A 22,061-nucleotide genomic window follows, 5' to 3' on the forward strand; every position below is an offset into this window, starting at 1 on the left:
CCTCACCAGCAGAATAGTGAGTACAGCTCTAGAGTATAATACAGGATATAACTCAGGATCAGTACAGGATATGTAATGTAATGTATGTACACAGTGACCTCACCAGCAGAATAGTGAGTACAGCTCTGGGGTATAATACAGGATATTACTCAGGATCAGTACAGGATAAGTAATGTAATGTATGTACACAGTGACCAGCAGAATAGTGAGTACAGCTCTGGAGTATAATACAGGATATAACTCAGGATCAGTACAGGGTAAGTAATGTAATGTATGTACACAGTGACCTCACCAGCAGAATAGTGAGTACAGCTCTGGGGTATAATACAGGATATTACTCAGGATCAGTACAGGATAAGTAATGTAATGTATGTACACAGTGACCTCACCAGCAGAATAGTGAGTACAGCTCTGGAGTATAATACAGGATATAACTCCGGATCAGTACAGGATAAGTAATGTAATGTATGTACACAGTGACCTCACCAGCAGAATAGTGAGTACAGCTCTGGAGTATAATACAGGATATAACTCAGGATCAGCACAGGATCAGTAATGTATGTACACAGTGACCTCACCAGCAGAATAGTGAGTGCAGCTCTGGAGTAGAATACAGGATGAACCATAACTTACAGGATGGCTTCCTTCTCTGTTCGGGAGCTGAGATATCTCTGCACTTGCGCCTGGTTCACCCCATACAGGGATAACATTAGGAAAATGCCCCCGATGCCAAGAGACCATATAGAATGGCGCGTGAATGGGTCCGGGTTAAAGCTGAAATGAGGAGAGTACAGTCAGTATGGAGCAGAGTGGTGACCCCTGACCTCTCAGTCTATGTCAGTGGTCTCAAATTGTGGCCTCCAGATGTTGCAAAACTTCAACTCCCAGCATACCCGGACAGCCATTGTCATGCTGGGAGTTGAAGTTTTGCAACATCTGGAGGGCCACAATTTGAGACCACTGGTCTACGTACATGTTGGCCGCTGATGGTCAGGGTTGGACCGTTCGTTATGAAAATGGGTGGGTGGTAGATATCAGTGGACACGTCTCTAACCACCCCCGAGCTGTGGTCCCTGACCGCGTCCTATTACACCGCACTTACTTTATCCCGGAGATCTTGTCATTCGCCAAAGACACGTTCCACACCTCGTGTATGCCGCCAACCTTGGCCGTACCCACAATGATGACCGCCAGCTGCCCCGCAAACATCACCAGGGTCTGAATGACATCTGTCCAGATCACCGCCTTCAGCCCACCCTGTATGGAGAGCAGGAGAGGGTTATCAGCAATGACCTATAGGGGGCGCTGCAGGCAGACACCAGCAGAAACACAAGGGGCACAAATGTCCCGCTCCAAGGAGTATACACGTGTGTGTATGTATATATATATATATATATATATATATATATATATATATATATAATATATATATACACACACACACACACACACACACACACACACACACACATATATACACACACACGTATACTCCTTGGAGCAGGACATTTGTGCCCTATAAATAAATTACCCCTGTGTAATTGGTTTAATTTATTTAAAAAAAAACAAATAAAATATATATTCATTTAATTTATTTATTGATATACCGTATATACTCGAGTATAAGCCGACCCGAGTATAAGCCGAGACCCCTAATTTCAACCCAAAATCCCAGGAAAAGTTATTGACTCGAGTATAAGCCTAGGGTGGGAAATACCTCATCCCCCCCCTGTCATCATCCAGACCCGTCATTAAACATCCTCATCATCCCCTTGTCATCATCCCACACATCCCCCCTTCATCATCCCCTTGTCATCATCCCACACATCCCCTTATCATCCCACACATCCCCCCTTCATCATCCCCTTGTCATCATCCCACACATCCCCTTATCATCCCACACATCCCCCCTTCATCATCCCCTTGTCATCATCCCACACATCCCCCCTTCATCATCCCCTTGTCATCATCCCACACATCCCCCCTTCATCATCCCCTTGTCATCATCCCACACATCCCCTTATCCCACACATCCCCCCTTCATCATCCCCTTGTCATCATCCCACACATCCCCTTATCATCCCACACATCCCCCCTTCATCATCCCCTTATCATCCCACACATCCCCTTATCATCCCACACATCCCCCCTTCATCATCCCCTTGTAATCATCCCACACCCCCCCCCTTCATCATCCCCACACCCCCCCCCCCCCCTTCATCATCCTCTTCTCATCATTCGCCCTCAGTGGTCTTCAACCTGCGGACCTCCAGAGGTTTCAAAACTACAACTCCCAGCAAGCCCGGGCAGCCATCGGCTGTCCGGGCTTGCTGGGAGTTGTAGTTTTGAAACCTCCGGAGGTCCGCAGGTTGAAGACCACTGCGGCCTTCAACATGCGGACCTCCAGAGGTTTCAAAACTACAACTCCCAGCAAGCCCGGGCAGCCATCGGCTGTCCGGGCTTGCTGGGAGTTGTAGTTTTGAAACCTCCGGAGGTCCGCAGGTTGAAGACCACTGCGGCCTTCAACATCATCCAGCCCCCTCTCACCCCCTTTAGTTCTGAGTACTCACCTCCGCTCGGCGCTGGTCCGGTCCTGCAGGGCTGTCCGGTAAGGAGGTGGTCCGGTGAGGAGGTGGTCCGGGCTGCTATCTTCACCGGGGGCGCCTCTTCTCCGCGCTTCCGGCCCGGAATAGAGCCGTTGCCTTGACAACGACGTATCTGCGTCGTTGTCAAGGCAACGTGACTATTCTGAGGCCGGGCCCGAAGCGCTTAGAAGAGGCCTCCCCGGTGAAGATAGCAGCCCGGAACCACTATCCCACCGGACCACCTCCTTACCGGACAGCCCTGCAGGACCGGACCAGCGCCGAGCGGAGGTGAGTACTCAGAACTAAAGGGGGTGAGAGGGGGCTGGATGATGTTGAAGGCCGCAGTGGTCTTCAACCTGCGGACCTCCGGAGGTTTCAAAACTACAACTCCCAGCAAGCCCGGACAGCCGATGGCTGCCCTGGCTTGCTGGGAGTTGTAGTTTTGAAACCTCTGGAAGTCCGCAGGTTGAAGACCACTGCGGGGGTGGGGGAGTTCACTCGAGTATAAGCCGAGGGGGGTGTTTTCAGCACGAAAAATCGTGCTGAAAAACTCGGCTTATACTCGAGTATATACGGTAAATGTATTTTTAGAGAGACTTGTATAAGAAACCTACCAGTGTGGTGTAGAGTGTGCACACCAGTCCCATAGTCAGTACCACCCCCCAGAGGCTGAAGCCGGTCACTGCAACGAGAAATTGGAAGATTGAGATGATCAGTCATACAAAACATGATTATCCTGGCAGGAAAGGACGAGGCGCTGATCCTCCGGTACTGATCTATAATCTATACAGAGGACAGGGCGCTGATCCTCCGGTACTGATCTATAATCTATACAGAGGACAGGGCACTGATCCTCCAGTAGTGATCTATAATCTATACAGAGGACAGGGCGCTGATCTATAATCTATACAGAGGACAGGGCGCTGCTCCCAGTACTGATCTATAATCTATAGAGAGGACAGGGCGCTGATCCTCCGGTACTGATCTATAATCTATACAGAGGACAGGGCGCTGATCCTCCGGTACTGATCTATAATCTATACAGAGGACAGGGCGCTGCTCCCCGGTACTGATCTATAATCTATACAGAGGACAGGGCACTGATCCTCCAGTAGTGATCTATAATCTATACAGAGGACAGGGCACTGATCTATAATCTATACAGAGGACAGGGCGCTGCTCCCCAGTACTGATCTATAATCTATAGAGAGGACAGGGCGCTGATCCTCCGGTACTGATCTATAATCTATACAGAGGACAGGGCGCTGCTCCCCGGTACTGATCTATAATCTATACAGAGGACAGGGCACTGATCCTCCAGTAGTGATCTATAATCTATACAGAGGACAGGGCACTGATCTATAATCTATACAGAGGACAGGGCGCTGCTCCCCAGTACTGATCTATAATCTATAAAGAGGACAGGGCGCTGCTCCCCAGTACTGATCTATAATCTATACAGAGGACAGGGCGCTGCTCCCCGGTACTGATCTATAATCTATACAGAGGACAGGGCGCTGCTCCCCAGTACTGATCTATAATCTATACAGAGGACAGGGCGCTGCTCCCCCGGTAGTGATCTATAATCTATACAGAGGACAGGGCGCTGCTCCCCGGTACTGATCTATAATCTATACAGAGGACAGGGCGCTGTGCCCCAGTACTGATCTATAATCTATAAAGAGGACAGGGCGCTGCTCCCCAGTACTGATCTATAATCTATACAGAGGACAGGGCGCTGCTCCCCAGTACTGATCTATAATCCATACAGAGGACAGGGCGCTGTGCCCCAGTACTGATCTATAATCCATACAGAGGACAGGGCGCTGTGCCCCAGTACTGATCTATAATCTATACAGAGGACAGGGCGCTGTGCCCCAGTAATTATCTATAATCCATACAGAGGACAGGGCGCTGTGCCCCAGTAATTATCTATAATCCATACAGAGGACAGGGCGCTGCTCCCCAGTACTGATCTATAATCCATACAGAGGACAGGGCGCTGCTCCCCAGTACTGATCTATAATCCATACAGAGGACAGGGCGCTGTGCCCCAGTACTGATCTATAATCCATACAGAGGACAGGGCGCTGCTCCCCAGTACTGATCTATAATCTATACAGAGGACAGGGCGCTGATCCTCCGGTACTGATCTATACACAGAGGACAGGGCGCTGATCCTCCGGTAGTGATCTATAATCTATACAGAGAACAGGGCGCTGCTCCCCGGTACTGATCTATAATCTATACAGAGGACAGGGCACTGATCCTCCAGTAGTGATCTATAATCTATACAGAGGACAGGGCGCTGATCCTCCAGTAGTGATCTATAATCTATACAGAGGACAGGGCGCTGATCCTCCAGTAGTGATCTATAATCTATACAGAGGACAGGGCGCTGATCCTCCAGTAGTGATCTATAATCTATACAGAGGACAGGGCGCTGATCCTCCAGTAGTGATCTATAATCTATACAGAGGACAGGGCACTGATCTATAATCTATACAGAGGACAGGGCGCTGCTCCCCAGTACTGATCTATAATCTATACAGAGGACAGGGCGCTGTGCCCCAGTACTGATCTATAATCCATACAGAGGACAGGGCGCTGCTCCCCAGTACTGATCTATAATCCATACAGAGGACAAGGCGCTGTGCCCCAGTACTGATCTATAATCTATACAGAGGACAGGGCGCTGCTCCCCAGTACTGATCTATAATCCATACAGAGGACAGGGTGCTGTGCCCCAGTACCGATTTATAATCCATACAGAGGACAGGGCGCTGTGCCCCAGTACTGATCTATAATCCATACAGAGGACAGGGCGCTGCTCCCCGGTACTGATCTATAATCCATACAGAGGACAGGGCGCTGTGCCCCAGTAATGATCTATAATCCATACAGAGGACAGGGCGCTGTGCCCCAGTACTGATCTATAATCCATACAGAGGACAGGGCGCTGTGCCCCAGTAATTATCTATAATCCATACAGAGGACAGGGCGCTGTGCCCCAGTAATTATCTATAATCCATACAGAGGACAGGGCGCTGTGCCCCAGTACTGATCTATAATCCATACAGAGGACAGGGCGCTGTGCCCCAGTAATGATCTATAATCCATACAGAGGACAGGGCGCTGTGCCCCAGTACTGATCTATAATCCATACAGAGGACAGGGTGCTGTGCCCCAGTATTGATCTATAATCCATACAGAGGACAGGGCGCTGTGCCCCAGTAATGATCTATAATCGATACAGAGGACAGGGTGCTGTGCCCCAGTATTGATCTATAATCCATACAGAGGACAGGGCGCTGTGCCCCAGTAATGATCTATAATCCATACAGAGGACAGGGTGCTGTGCCCCAGTATTGATCTATAATCCATACAGAGGACAGGGCGCTGTGCCCCAGTAATGATCTATAATCCATACAGAGGACAGGGTGCTGTGCCCCAGTAATGATCTATAATCCATACAGAGGACAGGGCGCTGTGCCCCAGTAATGATCTATAATCCATACAGAGGACAGGGCGCTGTGCCCCAGTAAGTATCTATAATCCATACAGAGGCCAGGGCGCTGTGCCCCAGTAATTATCTATAATCTATACAGAGGACAGGGCGCTGTGCCCCAGTAATGATCTATAATCCATACAGAGGACAGGGTGCAGTGTCCTGGTACTGATCTATAATCCATACAGAGGACAGGGCGCTGTGCCCCAGTAATGATCTATAATCCATACAGAGGACAGGGCGCTGTGCCCCAGTACTGATTTATAATCTATACAGAGGACAGGGCGCTGTGCCCCAGTACTGATCTATAATCTATACAGAGGACAGGGTGCAGTGTCCTGGTAGTGATCTATAATCCATACAGAGGACAGGGCGCTGTGCCCCAGTAATGATCTATAATCCATACAGAGGACAGGGTGCAGTGTCCTGGTACTGATCTATAATCCATACAGAGGACAGGGCGCTGTGCCCCAGTAATGATCTATAATCCATACAGAGGACAGGGCGCTGTGCCCCAGTACTGATTTATAATACATACAGAGGACAGGGCGCTGCTCCCCAATAATGATCTATAATCCATACAGAGGACAGGGCGCTGTGCCCCAGTAAGTATCTATAATCCATACAGAGGACAGGGTGCAGTGTCCTGGTACTGATCTATAATCCATACAGAGGACAGGGCGCTGTGCCCCAGTAATGATCTATAATCCATACAGAGGACAGGGCGCTGTGCCCCAGTACTGATTTATAATACATACAGAGGACAGGGCGCTGTGCCCCAGTAATGATCTATAATCCATACAGAGGACAGGGTGCTGTGCCCCAGTACTGATCTATAATCCATACAGAGGACAGGACACCGCACCCCAATAATGATGTATAATCCATACAGAGGACAGGGCGCTGTGCCCCAGTAATGATCTATAATCTATACAGAGGACAGGGTGCAGTGTCCTGGTACTGATCTATAATCCATACAGAGGACAGGGCGCTGTGCCCCAGTAATCATCTATAATCCATACAGAGGACAGGGCGCTGTGCCCCAGTAATGATCTATAATCCATACAGAGGACAGGACACCGCACCCCAATAATGATCTATAATCCATACAGAGGACAGGGCGCTGTGCCCCAGTACTGATCTATAATCCATACAGAGGACAGGGCGCTGTGCCCCGGTAATGATCTATAATCCATACAGAGGACAGGGCGCTGTGCCCCAGTAATGATCTATAATCCATACAGAGGACAGGGTGCTGTGCCCCAGTATTGATCTATAATCCATACAGAGGACAGGGCGCTGTGCCCCAGTAATGATCTATAATCCATACAGAGGACAGGGTGCTGTGCCCCAGTAATGATCTATAATCCATACAGAGGACAGGGCGCTGTGCCCCAGTAATGATCTATAATCCATACAGAGGACAGGGTGCAGTGTCCTGGTACTGATCTATAATCCATACAGAGGACAGGGCGCTGTGCCCCAGTAATGATCTATAATCCATACAGAGGACAGGGCGCTGTGCCCCAGTACTGATTTATAATCTATACAGAGGACAGGGCGCTGTGCCCCAGTACTGATCTATAATCTATACAGAGGACAGGGTGCAGTGTCCTGGTAGTGATCTATAATCCATACAGAGGACAGGGCGCTGTGCCCCAGTAATGATCTATAATCCATACAGAGGACAGGGTGCAGTGTCCTGGTACTGATCTATAATCCATACAGAGGACAGGGCGCTGTGCCCCAGTAATGATCTATAATCCATACAGAGGACAGGGCGCTGTGCCCCAGTACTGATTTATAATACATACAGAGGACAGGGCGCTGCTCCCCAATAATGATCTATAATCCATACAGAGGACAGGGCGCTGTGCCCCAGTAAGTATCTATAATCCATACAGAGGACAGGGTGCAGTGTCCTGGTACTGATCTATAATCCATACAGAGGACAGGGCGCTGTGCCCCAGTAATGATCTATAATCCATACAGAGGACAGGGCGCTGTGCCCCAGTACTGATTTATAATCTATACAGAGGACAGGGTGCAGTGTCCTGGTACTGATCTATAATCCATACAGAGGACAGGGCGCTGTGCCCCAGTAATGATCTATAATCCATACAGAGGACAGGGCGCTGTGCCCCAGTAAGTATCTATAATCCATACAGAGGACAGGGTGCAGTGTCCTGGTACTGATCTATAATCCATACAGAGGACAGGGCGCTGTGCCCCAGTAATGATCTATAATCCATACAGAGGACAGGGCGCTGTGCCCCAGTACTGATTTATAATACATACAGAGGACAGGGCGCTGTGCCCCAGTAATGATCTATAATCCATACAGAGGACAGGGTGCTGTGCCCCAGTAGTGATCTATAATCCATACAGAGGACAGGGTGCAGTGTCCTGGTACTGATCTATAATCCATACAGAGGACAGGGCGCTGTGCCCCAGTACTGATCTATAATCTATACAGAGGACAGGGCGCTGTGCCCCAGTAAGTATCTATAATCCATACAGAGGGCAGGGCGCTGTGCCCCAGTAATGATCTATAATCTATACAGAGGACAGGGCACTGTGCCCCAGTAATGATCTATAATCCATACAGAGGGCAGGGCACACAGACTTACCTGCATTAAAGGCCAGGGCTGGAGCGTACAGGACCACCCCCATATAGATAACCTGCAGAGGAGAACGTCACATGTTAGGAATACAAGTGCTCAGGATTGTGCGGAATAGCAGAGCTCTGCGCAGATCCCCCTGTAAGCCGGGTTCACACGCTGCATTTTATCTTAGGTCTTGTACACATTTGCTTAATGCAGGGAAAATGATTTTTACCATGTAATGCTATTTGTGGTGAATTACTGCAGCTAAGACTGTGCAGCCATGCTGCCTGTACTAAACCCATTACTCATGCTGCTCTGCCCACCATTCATGCTGCTCTACCATTCCTCACACGCGCTCCCGCTGCTCCCTCCACCATTCCTCACACGCGCTCCCGCTGCTCCCTCCACCATTCCTCACACGCGCTCCCGCTGCTCCCTCCACCATTCCTCACACGCGCTCCCGCTGCTCCCTCCACCATTCCTCACACGCGCTCCCGCTGCTCCCTCCACCATTCCTCACACGCGCTCCCGCTGCTCCCTCCACCATTCCTCACACGCGCTCCCGCTGCTCCCTCCACCATTCCTCACACGCGCTCCCGCTGCTCCCTCCACCATTCCTCACACGCGCTCCCGCTGCTCCCTCCACCATTCCTCACACGCGCTCCCGCTGCTCCCTCCACCATTCCTCACACGCGCTCCCGCTGCTCCCTCCACCATTCCTCACACGCGCTCCCGCTGCTCCCTCCACCATTCCTCACACGCGCTCCCGCTGCTCCCTCCACCATTCCTCACACGCGCTCCCGCTGCTCCCTCCACCATTCCTCACACGCGCTCCCGCTGCTCCCTCCACCATTCCTCACACGCGCTCCCGCTGCTCCCTCCACCATTCCTCACACGCGCTCCCGCTGCTCCCTCCACCATTCCTCACACGCGCTCCTGCTGCTCCCTCCACCATTCCTCACACGCGCTCCTGCTGCTCCCTCCACCATTCCTCACACGCGCTCCTGCTGCTCCCTCCACCATTCCTCACACGCGCTCCTGCTGCTCCCTCCACCATTCATCATATACGTGCTAGGTTATTACGTGCATGTCTTAATTTTAGTTTATAGTGCCAATGTCTCGGCCGCTTCCCTTCTCTCTACACTTGACAAAATTACTGAGATTTGTGTAAGATATGGCATAACAGGATTGCTGCTCAATAAATTTACTATAGTAAGATGAAAATAAGATGTAATAGAAAGAGGAAGTTATGTCATAGTCTCCCTACAAACGGCAATAACTCTGCAAAGTAGTAAGATTTCAAAATGGGTTTTCCTGCAGCCTCTGACAATTCCTCACACAAGCTGCCCCTGCTCCCCCCTCCCCCCACCAATGCTGCTCCTGACCCCCCCCCCCCCCCCCCACATACTCACCATCTGAAATATGAAGGTTACCGTTCCGCAGATTCGCACGATTTTACTAAACCGTAACTCCAGGTACTGAAAGAGAAAGGCAGATTAATCAGGAACAGTGGACACCTAGGTGCAGTTGTCACAGGCTCCAGGTGGGGCAGCAGAGAGCAGCTGAGCCCATCACCCCCGGCAGATACATTTATGGTTCAGATGTGTCCTTGGAAAGCCAAGCTAAATTGGACATTAGAGGTTGGCGCCCACAGACGCAGCTTTATTTACACCCTGGTGGGATTATAGAGCTATAAATAAAAATTATTTCATTGTTCCACAGCAGTGGTCTCAAACTGTGTCCCTCCAGATGTTGCAAAACTTCAACTCCCAGCATGCCCGGACAGCCAGCGGCTGTCCGGGCACGCTGGGAGTGGAAGTTTTGAAACATCTGGAGGGCCACAGTTTGAGATCACTGTTCTAAAGTCCAACATGGACTGGTACTGAGAACCAAGGGTCTGGTCCACAGTCCCTGTGTCATGGGCCATAAATTACAGGAGCTCTTGTTTAACCTTCAGCGGCAATAAACCCTGCTCCATCAGCAGAGATCTGTCCACAAGCAGCCCAGTTCACAAGCAGCCCAGTCCACAAGCAGCCCAGTCAACGTGCGGTGATAACATAACAGAATCCTGATCAGGTCCTTCTTTATATATCACTAGATACGGACGTAATAAATCCATAGAGAGCACTATGATCTGGAGGCCACAGTGCCCACATCCCCCTCACACCTATTGTAGTCACATGACTCTGGTGTCACCCTTACCTCATAGGTGCTGGTGAGCCGCAGCCGGTAGAAGACTGGTATGAATATGTATGCTGGGATGAGCAGCCCGAGGATGTAGGAGCAGCCGAGGAACCAGTACTCTGTGCCGAACCGGTAGATCTCCGACGGAACCCCCAAGATGGCCACCGCAGACTGGAAGGTGGCAAGGAGAGACAGTGCCACCGGGAGGAAGCCCATGCTGCGGTTGGCCAGCAGGAACTCCTGAGTGGTGCGCTGCTTCCCTCCGCTCAGCGCGTAAAACAGCCCAATGGCCGAGGACAGGATCAGCAGCAGCGCAAAGATGATGTAATCCACCGTGGTGAACCTCATGGCGGCGGGACGGTGCGGCGTTCCGCCTTATCCGATACAATGGCTTTATTACCGGTGGAGTCCAGCGGTCATTCTGCGCGGTGGGAACGGTTCTCGATCCCCTGTTCTGACCACCTCCCAGTAGACGCCATGTTGAAGACCTCACCTGTGCTCCATAACTACGAGGACATCTGAACCTAGAAAGAGATGAGAAGTAGAAGTAAGTGATGGTTTAACCAGCGGCCCCGTAATAAAGTGGTTAATGCTTCACCCCGGGGCCCAACAGAAGGCGGCACAGGCTGAAGTCCAGTAATAAACACAAAAAATTAACCCAAAATACATAATGTGTAATAAACATCTCCTGTCCCGCTAGGTAAAAGCTTCCCAGAAATCTCCTCTCGTGCTGCCATTTCCTCTAGATTCTTCTCCCTCGTCCTAGAAGATTCACTCTCAACCTACATCCTCCCCATCAAGAACAAGCGGGTCCCATTGTATCTACTAGGGATGTCCCCATAACCATACTGGTACCGGTACCAATAGCAGATATTTGCATGAATACTTATCTGATGGCAGGACCCCCACCGGTAGACATCACTGAGGTGCCCTGTACACGTTACCAAACTATGCAACGAGCATCATAGCTGCGACCTGTGGCTAATGCCGAACATTGCTGATCGCGGGGATGTCTGAAATTAACCCTTTACACGCCAAATTCAAAGTTAATTGTGGTGTCTAAAAATTTACTTCCAGTTAGCTCAGGGATGCTGATCGTGATCATCGCGGTGTCCATATCAGCTGAGAGAACGGCCGGGGGTCCCTTACCGTGCCGTCTGATCGTTGCTCCTTTACTGCAGCCAGCCATGGCAGGCATTAGTAAAGGAGCGCCGATAACACCGATCAATGCTATGCTATGGCAGGGACGTGGAATTCCTATCGCCCGAAGCCCAGGACATGCAGTTCCAGGTGCCGGGAAGGTGAATTTTTCCAGCCCTTAGCCCCGCACCGGGCAAGCAGGGCCGGACCCGACAAGCGCGGCGACGCTCAGCAGTCTGTATGGAGCGGGCTCCTGACTCGAGCCTGCTCCGTACTCTGCAGCCCCCCGGCTGTTCTCAGTAGCCAGCATGCAGCAATCTCCGCGGCTGGCTATTAACCCTTTAGATCGCCGCTGTCAAAGCTGACAGGGGTGTCTAAAGGGACATGTGAATGCTCTCTGGTGGGCTAGATCGCCCGTAGTGTGATCGCAGCGGGGCGATGCACTATAGAGGTAGCCAGAGGGTTAAAAAGCGATTAAAAAGTCAGAAATACCAAAATTGTACAGATACAAAAAAAACTGATTATGGTGAAAAATGAGCCCTCATACAGCCTGGTATGCGGGGAAAAATAATAAAAAAAAAGCTACAGGGGTAAAAAAAAAAAAATGGCAATTAAAAAAAGTTCAAAAGTTGCAATTTTTTTTTTAAATTAGTAAAACATGATGGAAACTATACAGATCTGGTATCTCTGTAATCAGGTGACCTAAAGTATCTCAAAACAACATATTATCGCAACCACAAGGTAAATTGTGTAGAAAGGAAAACCACCAAATATAGTAGGTAGTTATGGCCATTATAGGGCGAGGAGGAAAAAAATGAGTGTAACAGGGAAAATTGGTCCGGACAAGTGGATCGTCATGAGGGACATGAGATGTTTTAATAGAAGTCATTTACAGATCTGTTTAACTTTCTGGAGCCAGTTGATATATAAAAAATATTTTTTCCAGGAATACCCCTTTAAAAGCGTCTTACAGAACTCCTCCCGTGCTGCCCCTTCCCATAGATCTCTCTTCCTTACTCTACAGACTTCTTCCCACCCTCCATGTTCTCCACCTGTTGTAACTACTCAATGGATTGTATCTGGACCAGAAGTCGAAGATTTGCCGTCTGTGCTCGGAGATGAAGAGGAGACACCGATCGCTTTCATACTATACAGTAAAATCTCCCTTAGCGGACACCTCCCAATAGGGGACATCTCTTAATAGCGGACAGTCTTTAATTCCCCGGCAAAGTCCCATAAGACAATGTATTTGCAGCCTTCGCATAGGGGACATTCCCAAAAACGGGCGCGGACACGCCCATTATGGGACAATACACCCCCAATAGGGGGACAATACACCTTTCATCCCGCTGTGCCAAATCACCCCCCCCCCCCCCTCATGCCACATCACATTTACCCTTCCCTCTCTCCCTGTTCTTCTTACCTGGCCAGCAGGCTCCGGTGCATGGGCTCTCAGCGAGTTTGACGTTCTCCTAACGTCCTCTGCGCCGCACTCACTGAGAGTCTGTAAGCAGCAGCGGCTGCAGGCACTGAAGAGTGAAGCTCCAGACGTCACTTGTCAGTGCAGCGCAGAGGATGTCAAACTCACGGAGAGCCCCTGAGCCTGCTGGCCAGGTAAGCACCTGCCAGATCGTGCAAATGTGCAGAATGTCTCCCTGTGTTTTCGGGATGAACATTCTGCACATCTTCCCATCATGTGAACATTCCTCTAGCTAGCCACAAGCATCAGGGAGGGTAGCTTCACTCCTGAGGGGTCTCCTGACTGTAGAGGGCGCTGTAATCCTCAGAGTTGCTAGTTTAGCATTGTCCCCCATAGATCTCACTAAAGTTCTCCTCCTGTAACATTCCTTGCCTCATGGGGGCGCTCAAACCCTGGTCATTACCTCCGATCTGGGATTCCAGGAATTCTCTGGAGCGTAAATCAGAGGAGACGCCAGATAATCCCCTAGAAACTGCCGCCTAATATCCTATAATACCGGATTAGCGCTGAAATCCACACTCGGGATACGATGGTCTGCAGAGCATAGTCAGCAGAATACTGAGAAAGGGAGAGATAGTCTGCGGAGCCCAGAGGGGTGTACAGAATCCAGCACTAATATGGCCGCACTTATGTTTTCTATCAGTAGGGGGCAGCCTGCTGCGAAATCTCCCCATACAGCTTTAGGACTTCTGTAGGATACGCCATGACCACGCTCTCATCTACCGTCCTGATCACATGCACTCAGTGACTGATGGCGCCCGGCGGCCGCCATCTTGTACGTGTGTTCCGGGGGACGCGAACCCGATCAACCTGTATTATTAACTCCGCAGAGTCAAAGGCCGAGAGCGTCGCAGGCGCAGTCACTCATTAACGGCGCCGATGATTGTTATATGGGAGTCAATGTATAGCTCAGGTAGTGCCGTGTCCTGTACTCATTAACAAGGGGGCGCCAGGGCGGGACTGACCCAGTGCACATCCATGTTTCCTCTACATCACCGTCTCCCCATCCATGGTGCCTCAAGCTGTTGCAAAACTACAACTCCCAGCATGCCTGGACAGCCAACGGACCACTGTTCCAAAAATCTGTCAAACACCTGTGGGGCGTAAATGCTCACTGTACCCCTTATTACATTACATGAGGGGTGTAGTTTCCAAAATGGGGTCACATGTGGGTATTTCTTTTTTTGGGTTTATGTCAGAATGGCTGTAAAATCAGCCACCCCTGTGCAAATCACCAGTTTAGGCCTACAATGTACATAGTGCGCTCTCACTCCTGAGCCTTGTTGTGCGCCCGCAGAGCATTTTACGCCTACATATGGGGCATTTCCGTACTCAGGAGAAATTGCGTTACAAATTTTGGGGGTCTTTCTTCCCCCCCCCTTTACCGCTTGTGAAAATAAAAAGTATGGGACAACAGGTTGGTGTAGCCCCCAAATTTTCATTAGGGGTAAAAGGAGAAAAAGCCCCCCAAAATTTGTAGTGCAAATTCTCCCGAATACGGAGATACCCCATATGTGGCCCTAAACTGTTTCCTTGAAATACGACAGGGCTCTGAAGTGAGAGAGTGCCATGCACATTTGAGGACTAAGTTAGGGATTTGCATAGGGGTATTCTACGCCAGTGATTCCCAAACAGGGTGCCTCCAGCTGTTGCTAAACTCCCAGCATGCCTGGACAGTGTAAGGGGGTGTATATGTAGTGTTTTACCCTTTATTATGTGTTAGTGTAGTGTTTTTAGGGTACATTCGCACTTGTGGGGGTTCACGGTGAGTTTTCTGCTAGGAGTTTGCGGTGCGGCGATAAATTTGCCGCAGCTCAAACTTGAAGCAGGAAACTCACTGTAAACCCGCCCGTGTGAATGTACCCTCCAGCTGTTGCAAAACTACAACTCCCAACATGTTCTAACAGACAGTTCATGCTGGGAGTTGTACTTTTCAGTTTGGTTCTGATACCTAACTCAGTATTTTCCAACCAGTGTGCCTCCAGCTGTTGCAAAAATACAACTCCCAGCATGTACTGATCGCTGAAGGGCATGCTGGAAGATGTAGTTATGCAACAGCTGGAGGTACCCAACTACAACTCCCAGCATTCTGAGACAGCTGTTTGGGCATGCTGGGAGTTGCAGTTTTGCAAGATCTGAAGGGCCACAGTTTAGGAACCACTGCACAGTGAGCTCCAAACTGTAGCCCTCCAGATGTTGCTAGGCATCTCACCGACTTCTGTAGTCTGCACGTCATCGCCACACCAGGGAGCCGTCTGCTGCCGCCGATAGTCACCTGCTACCGCCGCCGATGGTAAGTGACCTCCGGTACCGGCGGTTCCCCTGCTCTGCCTGGATTACAGTGAGTGGGCAGAGCGGGGGAACCGAAAGTTAACCCCCCCCGCCCCTGATCTGCTATTGGTAGTTGCTTCTGAATGACCAATAGCAGGGATAGGAGGGGTGGCACCGCTTGGACACCCCCGATCCCCCTTATTTTCCAGGTCACCGGAAGACCCGGCTTTGCCGCATATCGCCGGTGCGAATGATTTCAGCAGGCATTCCGTTCCGATCACCGCCCGACGAGCTGAGGTGATCGGAAATGCGGAGGGCGTACAGGTACACCCTCCATCCTTAAGTGATAAGACGCGAGGGCGTATCCATATACGCCCTCCGTCCCCAACAAGTCAAATTCGTTCCTCTGTAATATAAAACGTGTTTCCTTTACAGCATTTTCTAGTCCCCTGGATGCAGCCTGCAGTGTAAAGCAAGAAGGTTTGTGGAGAATTCACGGCTACATCCAAGAACCTATAAAATATACAGTCGCAAGAAAAAGTATGTGACCCCTTTGGAATTCTATGGATTTCTGCACAAATTGGTCATAAAATGTCATCTGATCTTCATCTAAGTCACAGCAATAGACAATCACAGTCTGCTTAAACTAATAACACACAAAGAGTTAAAGGGGTACAACCGTGGAAAACTTTATTTTTTTAATTCAACTGGTGCCAGAACGTTAAACAGATTTGTAAATCACTTCTATAAAAAAATTGTGATCCTTCCAGTACTTTTTAGGGGCTGTATACTAAAGAGAAATCCTAAAAAGAAATGCATTTCCTCTGATGTCCTGACCACAGTGCTCTCTGCTGACCTCTGCTGTCCATTTTAGGAACTGTCCAGAGAAGCATATGTTTGCGATGGGGATTTTCTCCAGTTCCTAAAATGGACAGCAGAGGTCAGCAGAGAGCACTGTGGTCATGACATCAGAGGAAATGCATTTCTTTTTTGGATTTCTCTTTAGTAAACAGCCCCTAAAAAGTACTGGAAGGATAAAAAATGTTTTAATAGAAGTGATTTACAAATCTGTTTAACTTTCTGGCACCAATTGATTTAAAAAATAAATAAAAAGTTTCCCATGGTATTACCCCCTTTAAATGTTGCCATGTTTTTATTGAACACACCATGTAAACATTCACAGTGCAGGTGGAAAAAGTATGTGAACCCCTAGACTAATGGAGACCTCCTTGGAGTTCAGACAAATACATTGTTACAGATGCGGACATGTCCAGACTGACACACTGTAACAGATCCTCAGCGACAATTTTATTTATTTATTTTTTAAAGCCCCTAGACGTAGCCTCTACAATTCACTGACAGCAAGCAGAGATCTGGAAACAAGGCGAGTAAATGAAGCACAGTCTGTTGTAAGAGTTTTCTGCCGGTGGAGTTCAGCTCTGCTACATCTGCACATTTATATTTATTAGGCATGTGGGGCCGAATGTGACCTACTGCAGTGTTTCCACGGTAACCAATCGGAAATCGGTTTGGGGGGAGAAGCAGCTGCTGCAAAACAACAACTCCCAGCATGCCCGGACAGCCAACGGCTGTCCGGGCATGCTGGGAGTTGTAGTTTTGCAACAGCTGGAGGCCCACAGTTTGTAGACCACTGCAGTAAACGCATGTTTTTATTGAATACATCATGTAAACATTCACAGTGCAGGTGGAAAAAGTATGTGAACCCCTTTGGATTTCTGCACAAATTGGTCATAAAAGGGTCATCTGATCTTCATCTAAGTCGCAACAATAGACAATCACAGTCTGCTTAAACTAGAACACACAAAGAGTTCAATGTTACCATGTTTTTATTGAACGCACCATGTAAACATTCACAGTGCAGGTGGAAAAAGTATGTGAACCCCTAGACTAATGGCCTCTCCAAGAGCTAATTGGAGTGAGGCGTCATCCAACTGGAGTCCAATCTATGAGATGAGATTGGAGGTGTTAGTTACAACTGCCCTATAAAAAAAATAAAAAATACCCACCAGTTCTGGGTTTGCTTTTCACAAGAAGCACCACCTGATGTTAGTGATGCCTCGCACAAAAGAGCCCTCAGAAGACCTACGATTAAGAATTGTTGACTTGCATAAAGCTGGAAAGGGTTATAAAAGTATCACCAATACCTTGCTGATCATCAGTCCACGGTAAGATAAATGGTCTAGAAATGGAGAAAGTTCAGCACTGCTGCTACTCACCCTAGGAGTGGGCGTCCTGTAAAGATGACTGCGAGAGCGCGGACTGCGAGAGCGCGGACTGCTCAGTGAGGTGAAGAAGAATCTTAGAGCGTCTGCTAAAGACTTACAAAAGTCTCTGGCATATTCTAACATCCCCGTTATCAAATCTACGTAAAACACTAAACAAGACTGGATTTCGTGGGAGGATACCCCTGAGGAAGCCGCTGCTGTCCAAAAAAAAACATTCCTGCACGTTTACAGTTTGCACAAGAGACCTGGATGTTCCACAGCAGAACTGGCAAAAATATTCTGTGGACAGATGAAGCCAAAAAGTTGAGTTGTTTGGAAGAAACGCACAGCACTATGCGGGAGATTTATAGGATTTAAAGGGGTATTCCTGTGGTCAACCGGTGCCAGAAAGTTAACAGATTTTTAAATGACTTCTATTAAAGGGGGACTCCGGCACCAAGACATCTTACCCCCCCTATCCAAAGCATAGGGGATAAGATGCCTGATCGTGGGGGTCCCGTCGCTGGGGACCCCCGTGATCTTGCATGCAGCACCCCGTTACAATCAGTCCCTGGAGCGTGTTCGCTCCGGGTCCGATGACTGGCGATCACGGGGCATTGTGATGTCATGTCTCCGCCCCCGTGTGACGTCACGCTCCGCCCTCTCAATGTAAGCCTATACAGCTGCCACGCCCCCTCCCATAGGCTTGGATTGAGGGGGCGGAGCGTGAAGTCACACGGGGGCCGAGCCGTGACATCACAACGCTCCGGCCCCGGGATCACCAGTAATCAGACCCAAAGCAAACACGCTCCGGGGACTGATTGTAACGGGGTGCTGCATGCAAGATCACGGGGGTCCCCAGCGGCAGGACCCCCACTATCAGGCATCTTATCCCCTATGCTTTGGATAGGGGATAAGATGTCTTAGCGCCGGAGTACCCCTATAAAGAAATCTTTACCCTTCCAGTACTTTTTAGCAGCCGTACGCTACAGAGGAAATTTTTTTCTTTTTGAATTTCTCTTTTGTCTTGTCCTCAGTGCTCTCTGCTGACACCTCTGTCCGTGTCAGGAACTGTCCAGAGCAGCATAGGTTGGACAGTTCCTGATCTGGGTGTCAGCAGAGAGCACAAAATTCAATAAGACCAGAATTTCTTCTGTAGCGTACAGCTGCTAATAAGTACAGGAAGGGTAAAGATTTTTTAATAGAAGCGATTTACAAATCTGTTTAACTTTCTGGCACCAGTGCATTTAAAAAATAAAAAAAAAATAAAAAAAAATAATGTTTTCCATCGGAGTACCCCTTTGAAGGATTTAGGCTGTTTTTTTTTCCCCTGTCTAAAATTGTCCCACTGAAAGTCGCAGTCTAAATACGTGCGACTTTTGCTTTGGAGGATTTTTAGAACATGATGCATTCTAGTCTATTTTAGACGGAAAAATCCATTGGTGCTGAATTTATCAATGGCGACTTTTCGGCGAAAAGTCGCGTCGGCCAAAAGTACGCCGAAATGTCAGACCATGCTGAAGCAGGTTTAAATACAGTCTAAACTTGTGGTCTCCAACTTGCGGACCCCCAGATGTTGCAAAACTACAACTCCCAGTATGCCCGGACAGCCGTTGGCTGTCCGGGCATGCTGGGAGTTGTAGTTTTGCAACATCTGGAGGTCCGCAGTTTGGAGACCACTAGTCTAAACCGTAGATCCTGAAGTCTGTGCACTGAAATTATCAAGAGTCGTGCGACTCTAACGGCCTAACGCTCTGTAGGTTGGTCTATATTAATGCGGGAAATAGACCGCTTTAATAGATAGATTTAACGCTATGTGAGGAGAAAAAGAGGCACAGCACACCAACATCAAAACCTCATCCCAACTGTGAAGTATGGTGGTGGGGGCATCATGGTTTGGGGCTGCTTTGCTGCGTCAGGGCCTGGACAGATTGCTATCATCGAAGGAAAAAATTAATTCCCAAGTTTATCAAGACATTTTGCAGGAGAACTTAAAAAGGGGCACTCCGGTGGAGGTTTTTTTTATTTTTATTTTATTTTTTTTTAAATTAACTGGTGCCAGAAAGTTAAAACAGATTGTAAATTACTTTGATTAAAAAAAAAAAAAAAAAAAATCTTAACCCTTCCAATAATTATCAGCTGCTGAAGTAGAGTTGTTCTTCTCTTTCTGACAACAGTGCTCTCTGCTGACATCTCTGTCTGTCTCGGGAACTGCACATAGGTTTGCTATGGGGATTTGCTTCTACTCTGGACAGTATCCCGAGACAGATGTCATCAGAGAGCACTTAGACAGAAAAGAACAACTCAACTTCAGCAGCTCATAAATACTGAAAGGATTAAGATTTTTTATTTTTTTTTATAGAATTAATTTATAAATTTTGTTTAACTTTCTGGAGCCAGTTGATATTTAAGAAAAAGTTTTTTCCTGGATAGCTCCTTAAAAACCAAGGGTTCACATATTTTCCACCTGCACTGTGAATGTTTACATGGCGTGTTCAATAAAAACATGCTAAAATGTAATTCTGTGTGTGTTATTGTGATTGTCTAATGTTGACATCATTGAAGATCAGATGACATTTTATGAGCAATTTGTGCAGAAATCCATATAAAATCCCAAAGGGTTCACATACTTTTTCCACCTGCACTGTGAATGTTTACATGATGTGTTCAATAAATACACATGCGTTTACTGCAGTGGTGTACAAACTGTGGACCTCCGGCTGTTGCAAAACTACAACTCCCAGCATGCCCGGGCAGCCAACGGCTGTCTGGGCATGCTGGGAGTTGTAGTTTTGCAACAGCCGCTTACCCCCCCCCCAAACCGATCCCCCAGCAATCCTTAGAATAGAGACAAAGCTTCACGCGTCAGAGGTGACAATTACCGGCTGCAATTAAAGCGACGGCGCGGCGTGCGTCAGCGAGGACCCTTGCCGACCAATCAGAAGCCCTCGTCTGCCTTGGTTACCGGGGAAACGCTCTGGGAGGTCGTATTCACGCATGCCTATAAATATAAATGAGCAGATGTAGCAGAGCTGAACTCCACCGGCAGAAAACTCTTACAGACTTTGGGCTTCATTTACTCGCCTTGTTTCCAGATCTCTGCTTGCTGTCAGTAAATTGAAGAGGTTACGTCTAGGGGCTGTAAAAAAAAAAAAAAATCCTTGTCGCTGAGGATCTGCTACAGTGTGTCAGTCTGGACATGTCTGCAACACAGTTATCACTGTTATCTGTGGTGTTACATAGGACTGCAGGTCACATCTATACATTATCTGTACTCAGAGAGTTATCACTGTTATCTGTGGTGTTACATAGGACTGCAGGTCACATCTATACATTATCTGTACTCAGAGAGTTATCACTGTTATCTGTGGTGTTACATAGGACTGCAGGTCACATCTATACATTATCTGTACTCAGAGAGTTATCACTGTTATCTGTGGTGTTACATAGGACTGCAGGGAACATCTATACATTATCTGTACTCAGAGAGTTATCACTGTGTTATCTGTGGTGTTACATAGGACTGCAGGTCACATCTATACATTATCTGTACTCAGAGAGTTATCACTGGTATCTGTGGTGTTACATAGGACTGCAGGTCACATCTACTACATTATCTGTACTCAGAGAATTATCACTGTTATCTGTGGTGTTACATAGGACTGCAGGTCACATCTATACATTATCTGTACTCAGAGAGTTATCACTGTTATCTGTGGTGTTACATAGGACTGCAGGTCACATCTATACATTATCTGTACTCAGAGAGTTATCACTGTTATCTGTGGTGTTACATAGGACTGCAGGTCACATCTATACATTATCTGTACTCAGAGAGTTATCACTGTGTTATCTGTGGTGTTACATAGGACTGCAGGTCACATCTATACATTATCTGTACTCAGAGGGTTATCACTGTTATCTGTGGTGTTACATAGGACTGCAGGTCACATCTATACATTATCTGTACTCAGAGAGTTATCACTGTTATCTCTGGTGTTACATAGGACTGCAGGTCACATCTATACATTATCTGTACTCAGAGAGTTATCACTGTTATCT

General features: G+C 48.4%; 1 protein-coding gene across 3 annotated transcripts in view; it reads right to left on the bottom strand.

The window, feature by feature from the left end:
- Window positions 1–22,061, bottom strand: part of SLC5A6 (solute carrier family 5 member 6) — a 46,747-nt gene that overhangs the window by 19,085 nt on the left and 5,601 nt on the right. For 2 of the 3 annotated variants that reach the window (XM_056563675.1, XM_056563673.1), the window contains exons 2-7: window positions 10,902–11,407; window positions 10,112–10,177; window positions 8,724–8,775; window positions 3,200–3,267; window positions 1,103–1,257; window positions 634–774 (exon numbers count right to left, since the gene is read on the bottom strand). In XM_056563675.1, coding sequence (XP_056419650.1) covers window positions 634–774; window positions 1,103–1,257; window positions 3,200–3,267; window positions 8,724–8,775; window positions 10,112–10,177; window positions 10,902–11,231 — 812 coding nt within the window. In that variant the 5' untranslated portion in view covers window positions 11,232–11,407. Of the gene's footprint in view, window positions 1–633; window positions 775–1,102; window positions 1,258–3,199; window positions 3,268–8,723; window positions 8,776–10,111; window positions 10,178–10,901; window positions 11,408–20,881; window positions 21,003–22,061 lie in introns of those variants that run through there. The other variant, XM_056563674.1, reaches the window with a different exon arrangement.

This window comes from Hyla sarda, chromosome 3 (genome assembly GCF_029499605.1).
Source record: "Hyla sarda isolate aHylSar1 chromosome 3, aHylSar1.hap1, whole genome shotgun sequence".
NCBI classification, from domain to species: Eukaryota; Metazoa; Chordata; class Amphibia; order Anura; family Hylidae; genus Hyla; species Hyla sarda.